We start from the raw sequence: 17,111 nt of genomic DNA on the forward strand, positions 1-17,111 counted from the left end.
TTTCTAGTGCACCATGAGGGCTCCAAAGATTGCTTTTGAAAAGCAACTAACGAGAATGGTCTGTGAGTGCCTGAATGATAATGGTGTTGTCAGAGCAATCCGCGATCCTCAAACACAAGAGATGAGATGAAAGCCAACTACACATTGCTCAGTTGAAGTAAACAATTATGTTTTATTGATAAGGTTCTCAGAAGAGTCTCGTTTCAGTGAATGTATAAGAATCATCTTCTGATAATACTGATTTGGTACATTGTGACATCCAGCACGAGTCTCCTCACAGTGAGAGGGATCCATTACTGCTACTGCTGTTGGGATCTAGGACAGAAAGAATCTGTTTCCAAACAACAAACAAATAATAATAAAAACAAACTTTGGAACGATATCGTAGATAATGGAGTATCAGAGTGCCACAAAACTCTAGAGTAGTAAGAGCAGCTAAAGGTTTCGCACATTACAAGCCACTTCCTTTTAGAAATATAAAACTTGTTATTCTGAACAATATTCTACTGTGCTGCATAAAGGTAAGTCTATACACTGTACATTGAAATATACTTCGAAAAAACAGATTTCACAGTTTTAAAGACTTTATTTAAAGTATAAACTGCTTTTTAAAACACCTCATTACATAAATTACTCTTTTTGCCAGTTGACTATTGTTTCCCCTGTCAGCAAACCGAAAACAAATACAAAAACCAAAATGAACATTTATTACATATCTTACAAAACAAAAGAAGCTCGTCCATCGAGGTTCGTCTCGATAAAAACTGGTGACTCATTCATGATTGTCATTTAGTACTAAGAATAAATAAATAAAAAAGAAGGAAAGAATAAAAATCAAATAAATACTAACTCAGCATGTCTGTCGGACTCGGTGAGTAGTGTGTGTTTGATCGCTCTGTACAGAAGTGCCTTGGTGAAAATCTCACAATTCTACCGAGACTGAAACGTACAAAACTACGGCATCTACGGTATACGCAACATCCTGAAGTTTTTTAAGTGTAGTCTGACACATATGTATGGGGTTATGATTCTTCTCCCCGTTGCAAAATAAACAACGTGGTGCAATGCCACTTTCCACAGATATAGCCGTCGTTTTTTTTTTTTTTTTTTACTTTTTGTTGTTTTTTTATTTTATTTTTAAAGTTAATGCTTGAGTTCATCATCAGCTTGGATGTTCATGGATGCTGTTGTCCTGTTGCTTGGCTGATCAGCGGAGGAACTGGTCTGGTGGTGGACGGACTATGGGAGGCCTGAGACAGGGAGACGGCTCGCGTTGACGTCACTGTTTGTGATGTATGTCGGGTGATGGCTGCACTCTGAGGAGGTTTGGTCTCCACATTGGTCCCTTTGCCTTCAGTTTCTTTATTAGAGACAAAACAAGCCATGATCGCAGAGGCCACCGCAGTGCAACCCCTCTACCCCCTCCCTGCGTGTTCCGTTGCTATCGTGGGTGCTCTCGGTGTGACCCAAAAAATATGGGTGAAAATATCACTATCTTTTTTAAAAAGGGGAATCTTCTTATTGGGTCAGCAACAGTTGTCAGAGTTCTTCAGTGCTTTTTTCGTCAGTTGTTCAACGTTTTTCCAAAGAAAGAAAAAAAATCGACTAAACATAAATTTTGTTTTTGCCTGTGGCAGTAAAATTAACAATATGTTTTTCATTCTTTTTAAAAGTCCCTGCAGCGTTCCGTGAGTAACCCCGTTTGTTGGTTAATTCTCCGTAGGTTTTAAGAGGAGTAAGGTTAAGGAGGCTGGATGGGAAAAAGGGACAACATCCAGAGATGTTGGGAGAGGAGGGGAGAGTCAGCAGGGTTCATGTGGGCTGTTACCTCCTGCCCATCTCGTTCTGTCTGAGAAACTGGATGTTGTTGCTGCTGTCAGCCAGTTCTGGGTATTGCTCCACAGGCAGCACGTAGTAGCCGTCGTAGCCCTGAACCCGACCTGTCGTTAGAAGCTGCTGCCTCTCTCCTTCAGTCCAGAGGCGACTGCCTCCCTTCCCATCCCTTGCGCGCTGTTGCTCCTTTGCCCAAGCCCCCGCCAGGGCCCTCTGCCTGGCCAGCTCCAACAGTCTTACCTTCTCTTCGTCCACCACATCCACAGAGAGCCCATAGCGAATACTCAGCACTAATGACGGAACCGCAAACTCTACGGTCACGCCTCTCCTCGACCGGCCGCTCACCGTGACATTAATGCCACTCTCCAGTGACTTTCGCCCATTTGTGAGCCCCAGGGCCAAAAGGTCGCTGTCAGCAGAGCCCACTTTCACAAAGTAGTGGCAGTCCTTCCCGTCCTGAGTGTAATGAGTGCCTTCGAGGTATTGGGCGCCGTTGAGCACCAGAGCTATTTTGCGGCTGTCGTCGCTGGCCAGCGGCGACACACCAGCCACCACTCGGCCCTCCTTCAGTGCCAGCATTACTCCTCGTCCTATAATAGGAGTGCTGGTGCCAAACCAGTGGCCAGGCTTGTCTTTACGTCTGCGACGCTCTTTGTTGAGAAGGCGACCCTCGAGGGCCATGAAGGCCTGGTTATGGCGCTCTGCTGCCTGCTGCACACCAGTGATGAGCTAAATGACAAAAATAAAAACCTGTTATTAGAATCCAGCAACACAACTCAGTGCAGTGTGTAGACTGAAGGGAAATAAAACTTCACTACTTTGTGCTGGTCTACTATATAAAATACTAGTTAGAGTACACTGAGGTCTGTGGCTGTAATGAGACAATATCTGAAAAAAAATGTCAAGCAGTGTTTCAATACACTATTTATACATTACATTTTGGTGGGAAATACTGTTTTTAAGGGGAGTCTGTAAAAATATCTACACATATAATTTTACATGGTTGACTTTACCTGTCCGTTCTCACAGTGTTGGGTGGCCTGAAGCTCGTAAGGCGGCTCCACAAAGTAGAGCGAGTGTCGAGGGAATCCTGGGATTATGTTGCTGAGCTGAAAGCCAAACATTACCAGCCAGCTTTTCACATCTACAGAAACAGACAAGACAGAAAACACACTCGGCTAAATGACAGTCAAACATGATAGCAAAGGAATCACCAGTTTTATCATAAAAAGAAAACTAAGTGTGAGTTGTATGGGGTAAGAACGCTGTCAAAAACAATGTGTATGTAAAGACGGAAATGTGTGTATATTAGTCAATAGTTGTGCAGAAGTAAAATCCAAAAGAGGTATTGTATATTTTCTCTATAAGAATACAAAATAAAATGTTACAACTTCAAGAAATTACCAACACAAAGTTCAAGTTTACACTTGTGATTTATTCTTTATGAATACAATATGCTATAACAGTTTGTGAATACGATTTATTTTCTTTGAGAATATGAATTTACATGGTGTCACGTGATCTCAAGCTCAGAATATAGTGGGTGGAGTTATACAATGATGTACAGTAGGTGGCAGTATGCACCTCTGAATTTGTTGCGAACCGCCAGCAGATGAAGAAGCAGCAGCACTAGCGCCAAATAAACGGACCAAGAGCATATATTAACGACATTACGACATATATAAACTTTTTAACATTACCTAGCTTTGTACCGTAGTTTCTTGGTCCGTTTATTTGGCGCTAGTGCTGCTGCTTCTTCTTCTTCTTTTCTGCTGGAGGTTCGCAACAAATTCAGAGGTGCATACTGCCACCTACTGTACATCATTGTATAACTCCACCCACTATATTCTGAGCTTGAGATCACGTGACACCAAGTCGCTGATGTAAATTCGTATTCTCATAGAAAAGAAATCGTATTCACAAACTGTTATAGGATATTGTATTCATAAAGAATAAACTACAACTGTAAACTTGAACTTTGTGTCTGTAATTTCTTGAAGCTGTAACATTTTATTTTGTATTCTTATTGAGAAAATATACAACACCTCTTTTGGATTTTACTTCTGCACAACTATTGACTAATATACACACATTTCCGTCTTTACATACACATTGTTTTGACAGCGTTCTTACCCCATAGAGTTGCCTCAGTGATTCGCACAGCTATATCAGAAACTGTTCCATTTGTGAGACATTTTTCCCTTGTTCCTCCTGAGAACTGCAGATTACTGACATTATCACGGCTAAAGTAAAGCTCAGCTTGTGTTCAGTGAGATCCGAGGCATACCTAAATATTGTGGGACAGAGAAAAATGCCCCAATATCCCTGTAAAAGAATTTCACATGTCAATCATCATACAGCACTCTACCTGTAACATAGTTTTTGACGTCCAACATGTCACTGAGTGGGTTGTTATTCTTGAACATGTAAAGATTAAATGGAGAGAGGTCTTTTCCTATCTTGGGCCACATGCTGTAGTCGGGCGAGGTCCAGCGGCCGGCCAACACGTCATAGTCTCGTTGGGTGAAGTGAACCAGTTTGGTCAACGGGTCGTACAGACCACCATGGAAACCCACCACCAGCTGGAACTCTGGGTTAGAATCAAGGTATACTTCACCATAGGCTGTGTACTGCACCTGGGTGACATGGGCAGAATAAATGTTACTCTTATTGTGAAGGTAAGCTCGTCCTATGCTTCTTATACAGTTAAAAAACATGTTAGCAGACTGGAAGATGTTGAGTATTACCTGTTTGATCATCTGCCCGTTGCTGCTGAAAACTGCCAGCGGCGTTCCTGTGTTGTCAGAAGCAATGTAGTATTCCTCTCCACTGCTCACCTCCATTGCAAACAAGTGACCCTAATAAGGAGATGATTGAATTTTTAATTCACATTGTTTTTACAAAGATAAAATAAAATGAAATAAAATAAAACTTATCAGAATACATTGTTCCCCCTGTGTATCCCGAGAGCCTTTATCAGATTTTACTGATGCTTAGCACCCTCCACAATTACTGGCACCCCTGGTAATGATGCACACATAATCTTGAAATAAATTCATGCTTATGCAATAATTCAAACTTACATTTAAATAAGTTAATTTAGCTGGAAAATAATCTCATGCTAAGGGATATATTGCATTGCATGACATCATGTGCATCATAATTACTGGTCTGGGGAACCATTTCTCTCTTGATTTGGCCATATAATATTTATCCTTTGTTTAACGTAATTCACCTGGAGCGTTTGTTGAAAAGCTAAATCTTAGTCTCATCATACCAGAGCACAAAGTTACAGTTGACTGTAGGACAGAAAAGGTGTTTCCCGGGCATGTAGGTAGGATCTAACGGTTGTTGTGATGACCCTAAGTTGCCACTCTTTGCTGCAGTTCCCTAACAGTGAAGGTTTTCAGATGTTTTTACCGTCCACACCATCCTCTCTACTCCATGAGGTGGCCACATAAACTTGGGACTACTTTGTTATTCATGGTTCCAGTTGTTTCAAACTTTTTAACTTTAGCTCTGACCGTCAAAATGAGTAATTTTAAGTAAAAGGCAGTTTTCTTGTGTCCATTACCTGACTTATGAAGCTGCACATTTATCTATCTTACTCTATTGGCATGTTCTCTTGTCTTTCCCACTTTGAAGAGTGGCTAAGACAAATGGGCCTCTGTGTTACGTCACATTTATAGCCCAGAGAAACAGTAACTTGAGGATTACAACTTAAACCTTCCCTTTGACCCTTTGATCAGTTTATAAAATTTGTATAACAAGTATAAATAAAAAAAATACCCTTGTTGCATTTATTATGTAGGGATTATTAAGGATGACAATAGCTACAGTTATTTACTTGTTCCTAGTTACTTGGGATTTTTGTCACCACTGAAGAATATGCTTACAAATTGAAAAATAATTTTTTTTTAGCGTTTTGTTCATCTTTACTGGGGTTGCCAACAGTTGCAGACGGTCCCACATCTCTGTCCACCCTTACCTGCAGGTCATAGTAGAGTGATGAGATGTCAGAGCTGGAGTGGTTGAAGATATGTGTCACCCTAGTGGGATGGTTCAGGTCAGCGTAGAAAAACTGGAGGTGCTGGCCCATGCTGTTCCGCGTGGACACCCTGCGGCCTAGCCCATCATAGTGGTACACCACGCTCCAGCCTCCCGGTCCTCTGTTGTATGCCCTCAGGAGCTGACCTTTGGAATTGTAGTCAAAAACGTCCGAGCCGCGCTGACTGAGGAAGCCGTCCTCGTCCAGGCGGTACTGGACGTCTCCCAGACGGGTGATGCGGTCCCTGAGGTCGTAGCGGAGTGGCAAGATCCGAGCGCTGTTTCCGGGATTTAGCAAGTGGAGGTTGCCGTTCAGGTCGTAGCTGTAGCGCCAGGTGGACCAGTCATTAACCTGTGCCAAACAGTAAATTATTCAACAGCTTTTACCAACATAGTAGGTATAACTTACCCTAGTAACAGAGGGATATAGAATAAAAAATTCAATACATGCAAACAGAAATTCACCTTGACCCCGCTGAGCTGTCCATCTCCATCATAGTCATAGCGGTACTGAGTGGTGTTGGCGTAGGGCCCAATCTTTAGCTCTCTCTTCACCACCCGGCCCATGCTGTCATATTGCACTGTCATCCAGTACATAAGTGAACGGAAAATCTCATACTGGACCTCCTTGATGCGACCGTGGGTGTCGAAATGCTTACTCAGTGTCATTACAGCTGTAGTGATGATTTGATTAATGTCATAATAGATTACCCCGAATTTCCCAAAGTGCTCCACCTGTAGGAAAGAGCGAAATATTCAAAGAAGAGTCCTCAGAAGGACGAAAAATGCAGTCACAGTTAAAAGGGAGACAAGATATCAAGGATGAAAAGTGTGCACCTTTCCAGAGATCTCATCATATCGGTAGAGGTCAACAGGCAGCGGGGTCTCACTGATGACAGGCTTCATGCTGGCGATGCGGAAACTGTTGTCATGGTAGGTGTAGTCGAACCTGGCGTTCACCATCCCCTCCTCACTGAAGCGGTAGATCTGCTTGTCGATGAGGGGGCCCATCTTGCGATAACGGATAGTGCAGGAGAAGCCCCCGCTTTGCAGGTTAACCATCTTGAGAACCCCAGCTGTCTCGTCATATCCAAATGTGACAACGGTGCTGTCGTACACGATTTCCGCCAATTTGGCCAGCTTGCCATAATTGTAGAGGACGCGGCGGCCGGTACCCATATAGTGTGTGGCCTGCGGTCGGCCGTCCTCACTGAAGTCATGGATGATGGAGGCGTTGCTCTCCGGAGGGTTATAGGTGTTGCGAATGTAGCCAACAGACACATGTGTAAACATGGTGTGGCGGGCAACGCTGGGCATGGTGACAGCCGTGACCCGACCCGAGGCATCAAACTCAAAGACATACTGTCTTTGGCTCTGGAGGAGCAGCACCATTGACTGGAGGAAGATAGCAGAGGGTTGAAATACGGATTAATATAACAGAATTATCAATGGATGACTTGCCTTCTGTGAAATAGCGCCAGGGGTAATTTGCTCTCTCTTGACAAATTTGCATCTTCGAGACCATAAAAATTATGTATTATTTCACTCAATTCTACAATTCAAATTACTGCCACTATTGTCTTCCTTAGCAAAATCTAACTCCTGCATGACTCCTGCATGTTAAAGATAGATATACTTACTTTATCAAGATAGCTGTAGCTCCAGACCTTCCCGTCCACAAACGAGCGGGACAGAATGCGACCCTGGGGATCAAATTCTGTCTTCTCACTCATGCTCCCCCGCTGCAGCCCAACAAGCTGTCCGGTGGGTGAATACGAAACGTTGACTACGGCCAAGCTGCTGCTGGGCAGCCACATGGCTGGCCGGCCCTGAGCGTCATACATGATGCGCAGTGTGAACTTGCGGTGATCGTCGTAAATCTTCTCAGTGCGAGTGTTGCGATCGAAGTCGATGGAGAGAAGATTGCGACCATGAGCCTAAAAGAAAAGCAAATTTCAATTTTTCAGCAATATTTCAGCAAATATTTATTGAGCATCACCAAAATACAAGTATAAAGTTCTGTGCAAATGCTTTCACACCCCTTTACTATTTCACATTTTGTCATGTTAAAACCACAAACCTAAATGTAATTTATTAGGACGTTATGTGTAAGGCCTCTGCAACCTTTACTTTATTACCCCTAAATAAAATCCAGTGCAACCAAGTGCCTTCAGAAGTCACCTAATGAAGCAAATATAGTCCACCGGTGTGTATTTTCACATCAGTATAAATACAGATGTTCTGTGAAGGCCTCAGAGTTTAAGAGAACATTAGTGAAACAAAGCATCGCGACGACCAGTACACAAAGCAAACGTGTCAGGGGTAAAGTTGTGGAGAGGTTTAAAGTGGGGTAAGGTTACAAAACAATATGTTGGAACATCTGAAACACCCTAACCACAAAACCCCCATGGTGAAGCATGGTGGTGGCTGCACCATGCTATGAGATGCGTTTCTTCAGAAGGGGCATGGAACATGGTCAGAGCTCTTGGGCTTTTCTTGCAGGTCAAAGTCACAATATAATGGTTGAGATCAAAGCATACTGTGTTAGAATGCTCAAGTCCAGGCGAAAATCCAATTCAGAATCTGTTGCAAAAATTGCTGTTTACAAATACTCTCCATTCAATCTGACTGAGCTTGAGCAATTTTTAAAAGAACTATGAGCAAACATTTCAGTCTCTAAACGAGCAAACCAAAAATATTCAGGAAGGCTGAATACAAATTCATACACACTCCATATATTTGTAAAAAAAACAAAAAGAAAACAAGTAACATTTCCATTCAACCTAAAACTTAGGAACATTATTTTGTTGATCTGTTGCATAAAAATCCAGTCAAATTCATTGTAATTTGTTGTCGTAACATGACAAAAATGTAGGCACTGAATGTTCAAATCAATCAATCATTCACTTTGAAAAAATTAGCAATTACCCTCAACTTCCTCCCAAACACGGTGATCCGGCCCTTGGTCTGCTCTTTGCGCAGACGCCACTCAATGGAGTTGAGGCCATTGTCGGTGGGCAGAGTGATATTCCTTCGGCCGATAGTGGGGCTGACTGAACCTACCAGGATGTGGGGCTCGGTGTGGAAGCTGATGCCCATTCCATTGGCGTACATCACTCTCAGGGTGCCGTTGTTGCACAGCTGATAGCTGTTCCTCACCTGGTCTGTAGGTGGAGATGAGACAAACATTAAGAGGCAAGAGTGCACACTGCATAATGTGCTAGATGTGTTTGAACCCCACAGCTAAGATATTTAGCATATTAAACAGCAAATATTGACTGGGGTTAAATATGGTAGGAAAAAGTATGAGGAAAAATAACTAATCTTCATTATCAGAATATACAACTGATTAGATAATCAGAAACAGAACATTTATTGAAGTCATTGGATTTATAAATTAAACATTACAGAAGCCTTAAATGTAAAAACTTGTGTTCATTGTTGGTGTTCAACAAATATTTAGTTTGTTTTCACACAAAAAACTACAGGGTTATTTATAGAACCCAATTGCTGGGTTTAACTATCCAGAACCTGGATTGTTTTAACAAAACATCGAGTCAAAAATTAGTTTGAGCCAGAGTAAGCATCACAAGGACCCTTATAATTCTTCATACACCTCCATTTCATACACCGCAAAGCACTACACAAGATGAAGTAATAGTGATAAGATGGTACAATTATGCTGTGTACTAACGTTATATCAGTGGGTTGTATTTATTACTTTAATTCACACAAAAATAACTACTTTGTCCAGTAAAAATAACATTAGCAATTACCTGCTAAGTACTTAGCACAAACTAGTGCTACTTATGTTCACATTCACACTTTGGCCAAAGAACTGGTTATAAAATCAATATAAACAGAATAAGAAGCTGTGTATATTTCTACCTCATGCTTTCTTGCAATTGTTTTTCAACATTATAAATATTTTTGCCTGTATTAATTACATTTTTAAGTTTAAACCAAGCTGGTGCTAGTTATATTTAGCATTGACACGTTGTCCAAAGAATCTTTGTAAAGTCAATGCAGGCAATATTTTTGTACATTGGGTGTTCATTTAGCTATTCATAATCAGTAGGTTGAATTTCTTTTTTTCTTTTTATGATATATGTTAAATGGAGAATAAAACTAAAAATAAGAATCAGTCCTACAGTACAGACCAAAAGTTTGGACACACCTTCTCATTCAAAGAGTTTTCTTTATTTTCATGACTATGAATATTGTAGCTTCACACTGAAGGCATCAAAACTATGAATTAACACATGTGGAATTATATACTGAACAAAAAAGTGTGAAACAACTGAAAATATGTCTTATATTCTAGGTTCTTCAAAGTAGCCACCTTTTGCTTGATTACTGCTCCGCACACTCTTGGCATTCTGTTGATGAGCTTCAAGAGGTAGTCACCTGAAATGGTTTCCACTACACAGGTGTGCCCTGTCAGATTTAATAAGTGGGATTTCAAGCCTTAGAAATGGGGTTGGGACCATTAGTTGTGTTGTGCAGGAGGTAGATACAGTACACAGCTGATAGTCCTACTGAATAGACTGTTAGAATTTGTATTATGGCAAGAAAAAAGCAGCTAAGTAAAGAAAAACGAGTGGCCATCATTACTTTAAGAAATGAAGGTCAGTCAGTCCGAACAATTGGGAAAACTTTGAAAGTGTCCCCAAGTGCAGTCGCAGAAACCATCAAGCGCTACAAAGAAACTGGCTCACATGAGGACCGCCCAGGAAAGGAAGACCAAGAGTCACCTCTGCTGCAGACGATATGTTCATCCGAGTCACCAGCCTCAGAAATCGCAGGTTAACAGCAGCTCAGATTAGAGAACAGGCCAATGCCACACAGAGTTCTAGCAGCAGACATCTCTAGAACAACTGTTAAGAGGAGACTGTGTGAATCAGGCCTTCATGGTAAAATAGTTGCTAGGAAACCACTGCTGAGGACAGGCAACAAGCAGAAGAGATTTGTTTGGGCTAAAGAACACAAGGAATGGACATTAGACCAGTGGAAAACTGTGCTTTGGTCTGATGAGTCCAACTTTGAGATCTTTGGTTCCAACCACCGTGTCTTTGTACGGCGCAGAAGAGGTGAACGGATGGACTCTACATGCCTGGTTCCCACTGTGAAGCATGGAGGAGGAGGTGTGATGGTGTGGGGGTGTTTTGCTGGTGACACTGTTGGGGATTTATTCAAAATTGAAGGCATACTGAACCAGCATGGCTACCACAGCATCTTGCAGCGGGATGCTATTCCATCCGGTTTGCGTTTAGTTGGACCATCATTTATTTTTCAACAGGACAATGACCCCAAACACACCTCCAGGCTGTGTAAGGGCTATTTGACCAAGAAGGAGAGTGATGGGTTGCTGCGCCAGATGACCTGGCCTCCACAGTCATCGGACCTGAACCCAATCGAGATGGTTTGGGGTGAGCTGGACCGCAGAGTGGAGGCAAAAGGGCCAACAAGTGCTAAACATCTCTGGGAACTCCTTCAAGACTGTTGGAAAATCATTTCAGGTGACTACCTCTTGAAGCTCATCAACAGAATGCCAAGAGTGTGTGGAGCAGTAATCAAAGCAAAAGGTGGCTACTTTGAAGAACCTAGAATATAAGACATATTTTCAGAAAAAAAACCAAAAACAAAACATATATATAGGTTCGATTCCCGGCCTGGGGTCTTTCTGCATGGAGTTTGCATGTTCTCTCCGTGCATGCGTGGGTTCTCACCGGGTACTCCGGCTTCCTCCCACAGTCCAAAACTCTTTGAATGAGAAGGTGTGTCCAAACATTTGGTCTGTAGTGTATGTGTCTGTTATACTGTGATTAACTGAGCAGAGTGTACTCATCGTATCGGAGGTTGAAGAAAGACACCAGCCCTACATGTGACCCTGGATGGATAAACCGCATGTAGAAAGGCTGAGCCTTATCAACCGATCAGAAATGATCCCACATAACAGCTCTTTATGTCTGCTGGTATCTGATCAAAATGCAAGACTTTGGTTAAGGCTCATGTCAAAAAGAACAAGATCCAGTCTATAAAACAGATAAATTCCCTGATTATGTCCTTCAAAGTCAAAATAATCTGAAGGAAAACATTCATGCTGAACTGATGTCCCTATATAATTTCTTTATCTTTACAATTTAACATCTTTCTCTCAAGAATGGAAGAAGATAAGCCCGTCCCTAATGCTGAGGCTAATTTTCCCCTCTGATGTCTGAAAACAGACGTCTTGATGAGAATGATGGAGATAGAATTGTTTTGAGCTGATTTCTTCAGGAGATGCAAAGTGAGGATCTTTCTTTATATAATTTACGCAAAGGTAAGAAGATCTGTTTTTTTTTTTTTTCCATTTGACACTCTGCCATAAATGACAGTAATCCATAAGGCCAATTTGTAATAAAGCTGCAGGCACATTTTAACAATGCCTCAAACAGACAAGTGAAGCATTTTTTCCGTTGACTTGGCAGCACCAGCCTTTAGATAAATCTTTCCTGCTCACTCTGTCTGAACAGCCTTGTAATAAAACGGCGGCGAGGTTGAGGGAAAGACAGAGAGGGGGTGAAATGAGAGCCTGAGGGGCCAGGGAGAATTCACTGTGCGGGAGTTAATGAAGAGCGCGAGGAAGAGCGGAAAGCGAGGGGAGACGGTTAAGTAAGGATGTCAGCGGAGAGCTGAGCTGAAAACCCACACAGTGTAGAGGAAACTCTAAATGACTTAAAGCGCTGTGAACAACACTCCTCCTGCTGCTGAAACGCAGGTGGATCACTGACTACATCTGCAACCGATTCCCAGGCCTATACAGTCTGGTCCGCATCCATGCCTGTATCACATGGCTCGTGCTGGTCAAGAGGAAGAAGACAATTATTCTTCTTCCCCCTCTTTTCTAAACGCACCAAATAAGCTCAGGGATCATGGGGATCGGCGGAGTGTGCGTGTGAAGAGAGAGAGCTTGAGGGATGAGGTGGATTCACTCAACGTGAGTTAATGAATTTTGCTGGGATGACATTCAAAAGCTGGATGACCCAGATGGGATTAACAATTTATATATATTGGTAATTTTTATTCCATGAGAGGGATAAAGAGGAGAAGGGGGCAGGATGAGGGGAAGGGAAGGAAAATCATCCCCTGGAGTGTACACATAAAGAAGTGAAAATTAAAATCAGATGCCAGCATGTTTACCATCACAGAGGGGAGAGTGTGATTTTGAAAGAACTCTCTGTAACTCGTGTTACTTAATCAAAGTCTTCTGATTGGACTCCCTTTAACTATTCAGGCTTAAAAAATGTGAAAATATAGAAAATGTGACTTCCTGCTGCTCTGTGTTAAATCTGTGTACCTTGCACTACTGTGTACGAGGCTTCAACGGAGGACAGGTTGGTGATGACGGTGACGTCGTCGTCTCTGCTTGAGCTCTCGATGTCAATGTTGATGGAGCGCTCGATCTCGCGGTGGAGACTCGTCACCATGCCCGTTGGGTATGTCACGTTGGTCAGGCGGCCCTCACTGTCGTATCTGGGAAAAATAATATGATTTAAAGATGTTGGCTAAGAAATATACTGTTGAACCTGAGAAGTGTTGGTACAAGTTTTAGGTGTAGTTTTTAAAGTTAGCACTAGGGGGCAGCAGCACAACATGTGAAATTTCAAAGGAAAACATGATTTACAGAACAGAATATAATCCACACCTGAATATGCACATTTATTCAGATACTCTGCAGAGACTTACTGATAAAATGTGGTCCATCCAGTCTCATCAGCCTTGGTGGCCAGCAAGCCTGTGTTCCCACTGTAGCCCATCAAAGCCACCTCCTGGCCCATGGCAGACACACTACGCAGTCCCCCAGTTGGGTCCAATCCGAGAGTTACCACCTGGTTCTCGGGCAGCAGCACCAACCTAAGCAGGCCAGCTCCTCCTCCCTGTCCCTGGCCATCTCTCCTCACCTTGATGGTGTTGTTGCAGTTGTCCACCAGCATGGCCAGCTCGCCATCAGGGCCATACGTGAAGTTGTAAAGGGGCTCCCCGGTCACAAGGCTGACCGTCTGGATGTGAAGCCCCTCCCCATCGAAGACGTACAGCTCCTGTTCCCTAGGTGACGCCACCTCATACTGCGCTGATCCAGTGAACCCCACACTTGAGAGGGCTGGGCCTGGGCGGTTTGCCCGCACTGCCCTGATGCGTATATTGTTGAGGTCAGCAATGAAGAGGGTTCCATCAGGGGAGACGGCCAGGGACGTAGGGGAGTTCAAACCCGCATCAGGGGCGTAGCCATCATCGCCGTAAAAGCAGTTGCAGTTGACATCATTCTTGCAGTCGCAGTCGGAGGCAGCACCAGCCAGGAGAGAGATTTCTCCATTAGTGTTCACCTAAACCCAAACGGAAAACAGAAGAGAGAAACATGATTAAACAGAATGTCCTGCCAAAAGCAAAAGCTCAGTTTGAGGTAAAATAAAGTAGGTGTACTGTAATCAGGAAATTTCAACCTGAACCAGATGAGCTGCCAGTTTCAGTAGCCAAAAATATCTTAAAGGAAGTAACTTGATTCTAAACCAGCAGGAAAGACAAACAACAGTGCTCAACGTTTCTCTAGGGCATACCTGTCTGACCCGATTAATCTTCTTCTCGTCTGTCTCAGCAATGAACAGGATGCCGGTGTGGGACAGGGCGATGGCTGTGGCACTCTCCAGGGCTGCGTGTATAGCCAGCTTACTGAGGCTGTAGTCAATCCCTGGCACCTGGCAATGCATGGGTCGACCTGCAATAATGCTCACCTACAGGAAACAGCATCGAATGCCAGGTCAATGATGAATAAGAAAATCGTAAACTGAGGGATGATTTTAAAACAGCAAATACAAGTTTCAGATATAAGGTTTTAGTGCCATGCAAAAGTATTTATATCCCTTAAACTATGTCCAATTTTTTCAAATTACAACCACAACCTATAATGCATTTTATTAGGACTTAATGTAGTATACTGTACCAACACACAGTTGCATGTAATTACAATGGGAGGACTTGTGCAGTAGTTGCGAAAGAGCTCAAGGTCAGTAGCAATAATTGAAGAGTGTCTTCATCCAATGCTAAAGGTCTTGACACAGAATCTCAATGAGATTGGGTCTCAATGGGTCTGAATTTTGCCTGGGGATTTCTAACACATGTATATGCTTTGATCTAAACCAGTCCATTGCAGCTCTAGCTGTATGTTTAGGGTTATTGTCTTTTTGAAGGGTGAACCTTTGCCCCAGTCTCAAGTCTATTGCAACCTCAAACAGGGTTTCTGGACTGCTCTCCTTCTGGACAGCTTTCCTGTTCTGGTGAAGAAAAGTGTCTCCACAGCATGATGCTGCCACCACCACGGTTCACAGTCTTCTGCCACATTAAATGTTAGTATTGGTCTCATCTGACCATATTACTTTCTTCCAATTGTTGGTCCATATGTACCCTACATGGCTTGTTGCGAACTTTAAATGGGACTTTTTTGGCTTTCTTCTTTCTTCCTGCCACTCTTAATTGTTGGCCAGATTTGTGGAATGCACGTCTATTACAGTATCTGTGCTGTCGACAGATTACCCTACCTGAGCTGTGGCTCTCCAAAACTCCTCCAGAGTTACCATGGGCCTCTTACCTCTTTCTTTGGATCATGCATTACTACCTCTGAGGCCTTCACAGAACAGCTGGCCTGAACTAATTAACTGCCAAACTAACTGTTTGGACTGGATTTCATTAGTCATTCCTATGTCCCTCATAACAGAGATATGAGTGAATAATGCATGTTTGATGGAGTTTAGGAGATTTTAATATTTTTGCAAAGGACTATACATTACAGAAAGTTTGATGTTCTTGGAACTAATAAAGGGGTAATTTGCCAATGCTGCAAAACTTATAACTTTTACTTTAACTTCTAAATTGGCCTGAGAAAGCCTAATTAGAACATAGCCTTGTCAGAACACTATAGCCAGCATTAACCCTTAGGGGCTTATGGCCATGTAGTACAGACCTGGTGGTTCTCAGTGATGCGTAAGATGACATTGTTTTCCAGGACATAGAGAGAGTTGTCCATGGGGTTCACTGCTAAGTCTGTGGGCCACTCCAAACGGACCTGTTAGGCAGAAACAGAGAGTATATACATGAGACAGTAAGTATTGCCAAGGTTTAGCTAAGTCTCTTAATTTTTCTAAGTGACTGCAGAAGGGTTCTCTTTCTTCTCATCCATTCATTGATCCACGGACTCCCTAATTCCTCTCTAGATCCGCCTCACCCTGACCCTCCGGCTGGCTCAAGTCCACAGAGCCTCACAGCTCAGCACTCAGGGGACCCTACATCATCATTTATCACCGCCATCAATCACTTTCACTCTCTCCTTACCTGGCTGACGTCCATGCTGGTGTCACAGCTCAGCGGCCGGACGGCAGTAAGATCGTTGGCACCAAGCAGAGTGGAGATGATGCCATTTTGGTCCACTTTGCGGATCATGGTGGCGTCCACGAAATACATCAGGCCATTTTTATCCACAGCGATGCCTGTCGAGCGCAGAGATCACATCACATGAGTGACAACTCATGACTCAACCCCAGCAGACATTTTAAGTCAATTAAACTCCACTCTGTGCAGCAGCTAAAATGGATGGCAGCCCTGGCAGCTGGATTACTCGGTGCTGCAGCGAATGAGGGGGGGATAGCACATTGATGAAACGGGCACTGAACTGTCGAGAAGTGTTCGTTTTCGGGATGAGTCATTGGGATGCAGAGATGAACTCATGCTCCTCTCAGAGGGCAATTGCAGGCTGTGAATAGGTCGTCTAGAATGGAAAATGGTCTTGTGTGCACTTTTACCTGCACTGCTTTTTCACACAGTGCACACGGTGTGACCTCTGCGTTTTACCTGCCATTTATTTCTACCTCTAGATTTTTTATTTTTTTTATTGAGGACCTTGTTAATCTAACATGCAGCATACAGTGTGAGTTTCTACATCAATATAACATCTAGATGCACTGAGATGGCAAACTGCAGAGGGATGGTAAAGTATAGATCATTAAGCGTTGAAAGAAATTCCTGTGCAGTCTGCAAAAGTATGGAATTTGAGTGCAATATTTTCCAGATCTGCAAATATGTAGGAAGAAATAAAAATACATGCAAAAATATTTGTATTGCCTCTCTTTATTCTCTATCCTATATTATATCCTTTGAAGTTCTGTCTTTCTTTACCTTCTTCCTTCTTTGTTTTCTTTCTT

At 42.8% G+C, this 17,111-nt stretch overlaps 1 protein-coding gene across 3 annotated transcripts in view; it reads right to left on the reverse strand.

Moving 5' to 3' along the window:
• Positions 1 to 152: 152 nt before the first annotated feature.
• Positions 153 to 17,111, reverse strand: part of tenm2a (teneurin transmembrane protein 2a) — a 152,301-nt gene continuing 135,342 nt past the window's right edge. For all 3 annotated transcript variants that reach the window (XM_047353471.1, XM_047353470.1, XM_047353473.1), the window contains 14 exons: positions 16,246 to 16,400; positions 15,878 to 15,979; positions 14,478 to 14,651; positions 13,609 to 14,246; positions 13,220 to 13,395; positions 8,809 to 9,044; positions 7,521 to 7,817; positions 6,718 to 7,275; positions 6,346 to 6,615; positions 5,822 to 6,232; positions 4,581 to 4,691; positions 4,202 to 4,469; positions 2,847 to 2,977; positions 153 to 2,562 (listed from right to left, as the gene is read on the reverse strand). In XM_047353471.1, the coding sequence (XP_047209427.1) occupies positions 1,825 to 2,562; positions 2,847 to 2,977; positions 4,202 to 4,469; positions 4,581 to 4,691; positions 5,822 to 6,232; positions 6,346 to 6,615; positions 6,718 to 7,275; positions 7,521 to 7,817; positions 8,809 to 9,044; positions 13,220 to 13,395; positions 13,609 to 14,246; positions 14,478 to 14,651; positions 15,878 to 15,979; positions 16,246 to 16,400 (4,265 nt within the window). In that variant the 3' untranslated portion in view covers positions 153 to 1,824. The remainder of the gene's footprint in view (positions 2,563 to 2,846; positions 2,978 to 4,201; positions 4,470 to 4,580; positions 4,692 to 5,821; positions 6,233 to 6,345; positions 6,616 to 6,717; positions 7,276 to 7,520; positions 7,818 to 8,808; positions 9,045 to 13,219; positions 13,396 to 13,608; positions 14,247 to 14,477; positions 14,652 to 15,877; positions 15,980 to 16,245; positions 16,401 to 17,111) is intronic.

The sequence above is a fragment of the Girardinichthys multiradiatus genome, chromosome 23 (genome assembly GCF_021462225.1).
Source record: "Girardinichthys multiradiatus isolate DD_20200921_A chromosome 23, DD_fGirMul_XY1, whole genome shotgun sequence".
Lineage (NCBI taxonomy): Eukaryota > Metazoa > Chordata > Actinopteri > Cyprinodontiformes > Goodeidae > Girardinichthys > Girardinichthys multiradiatus.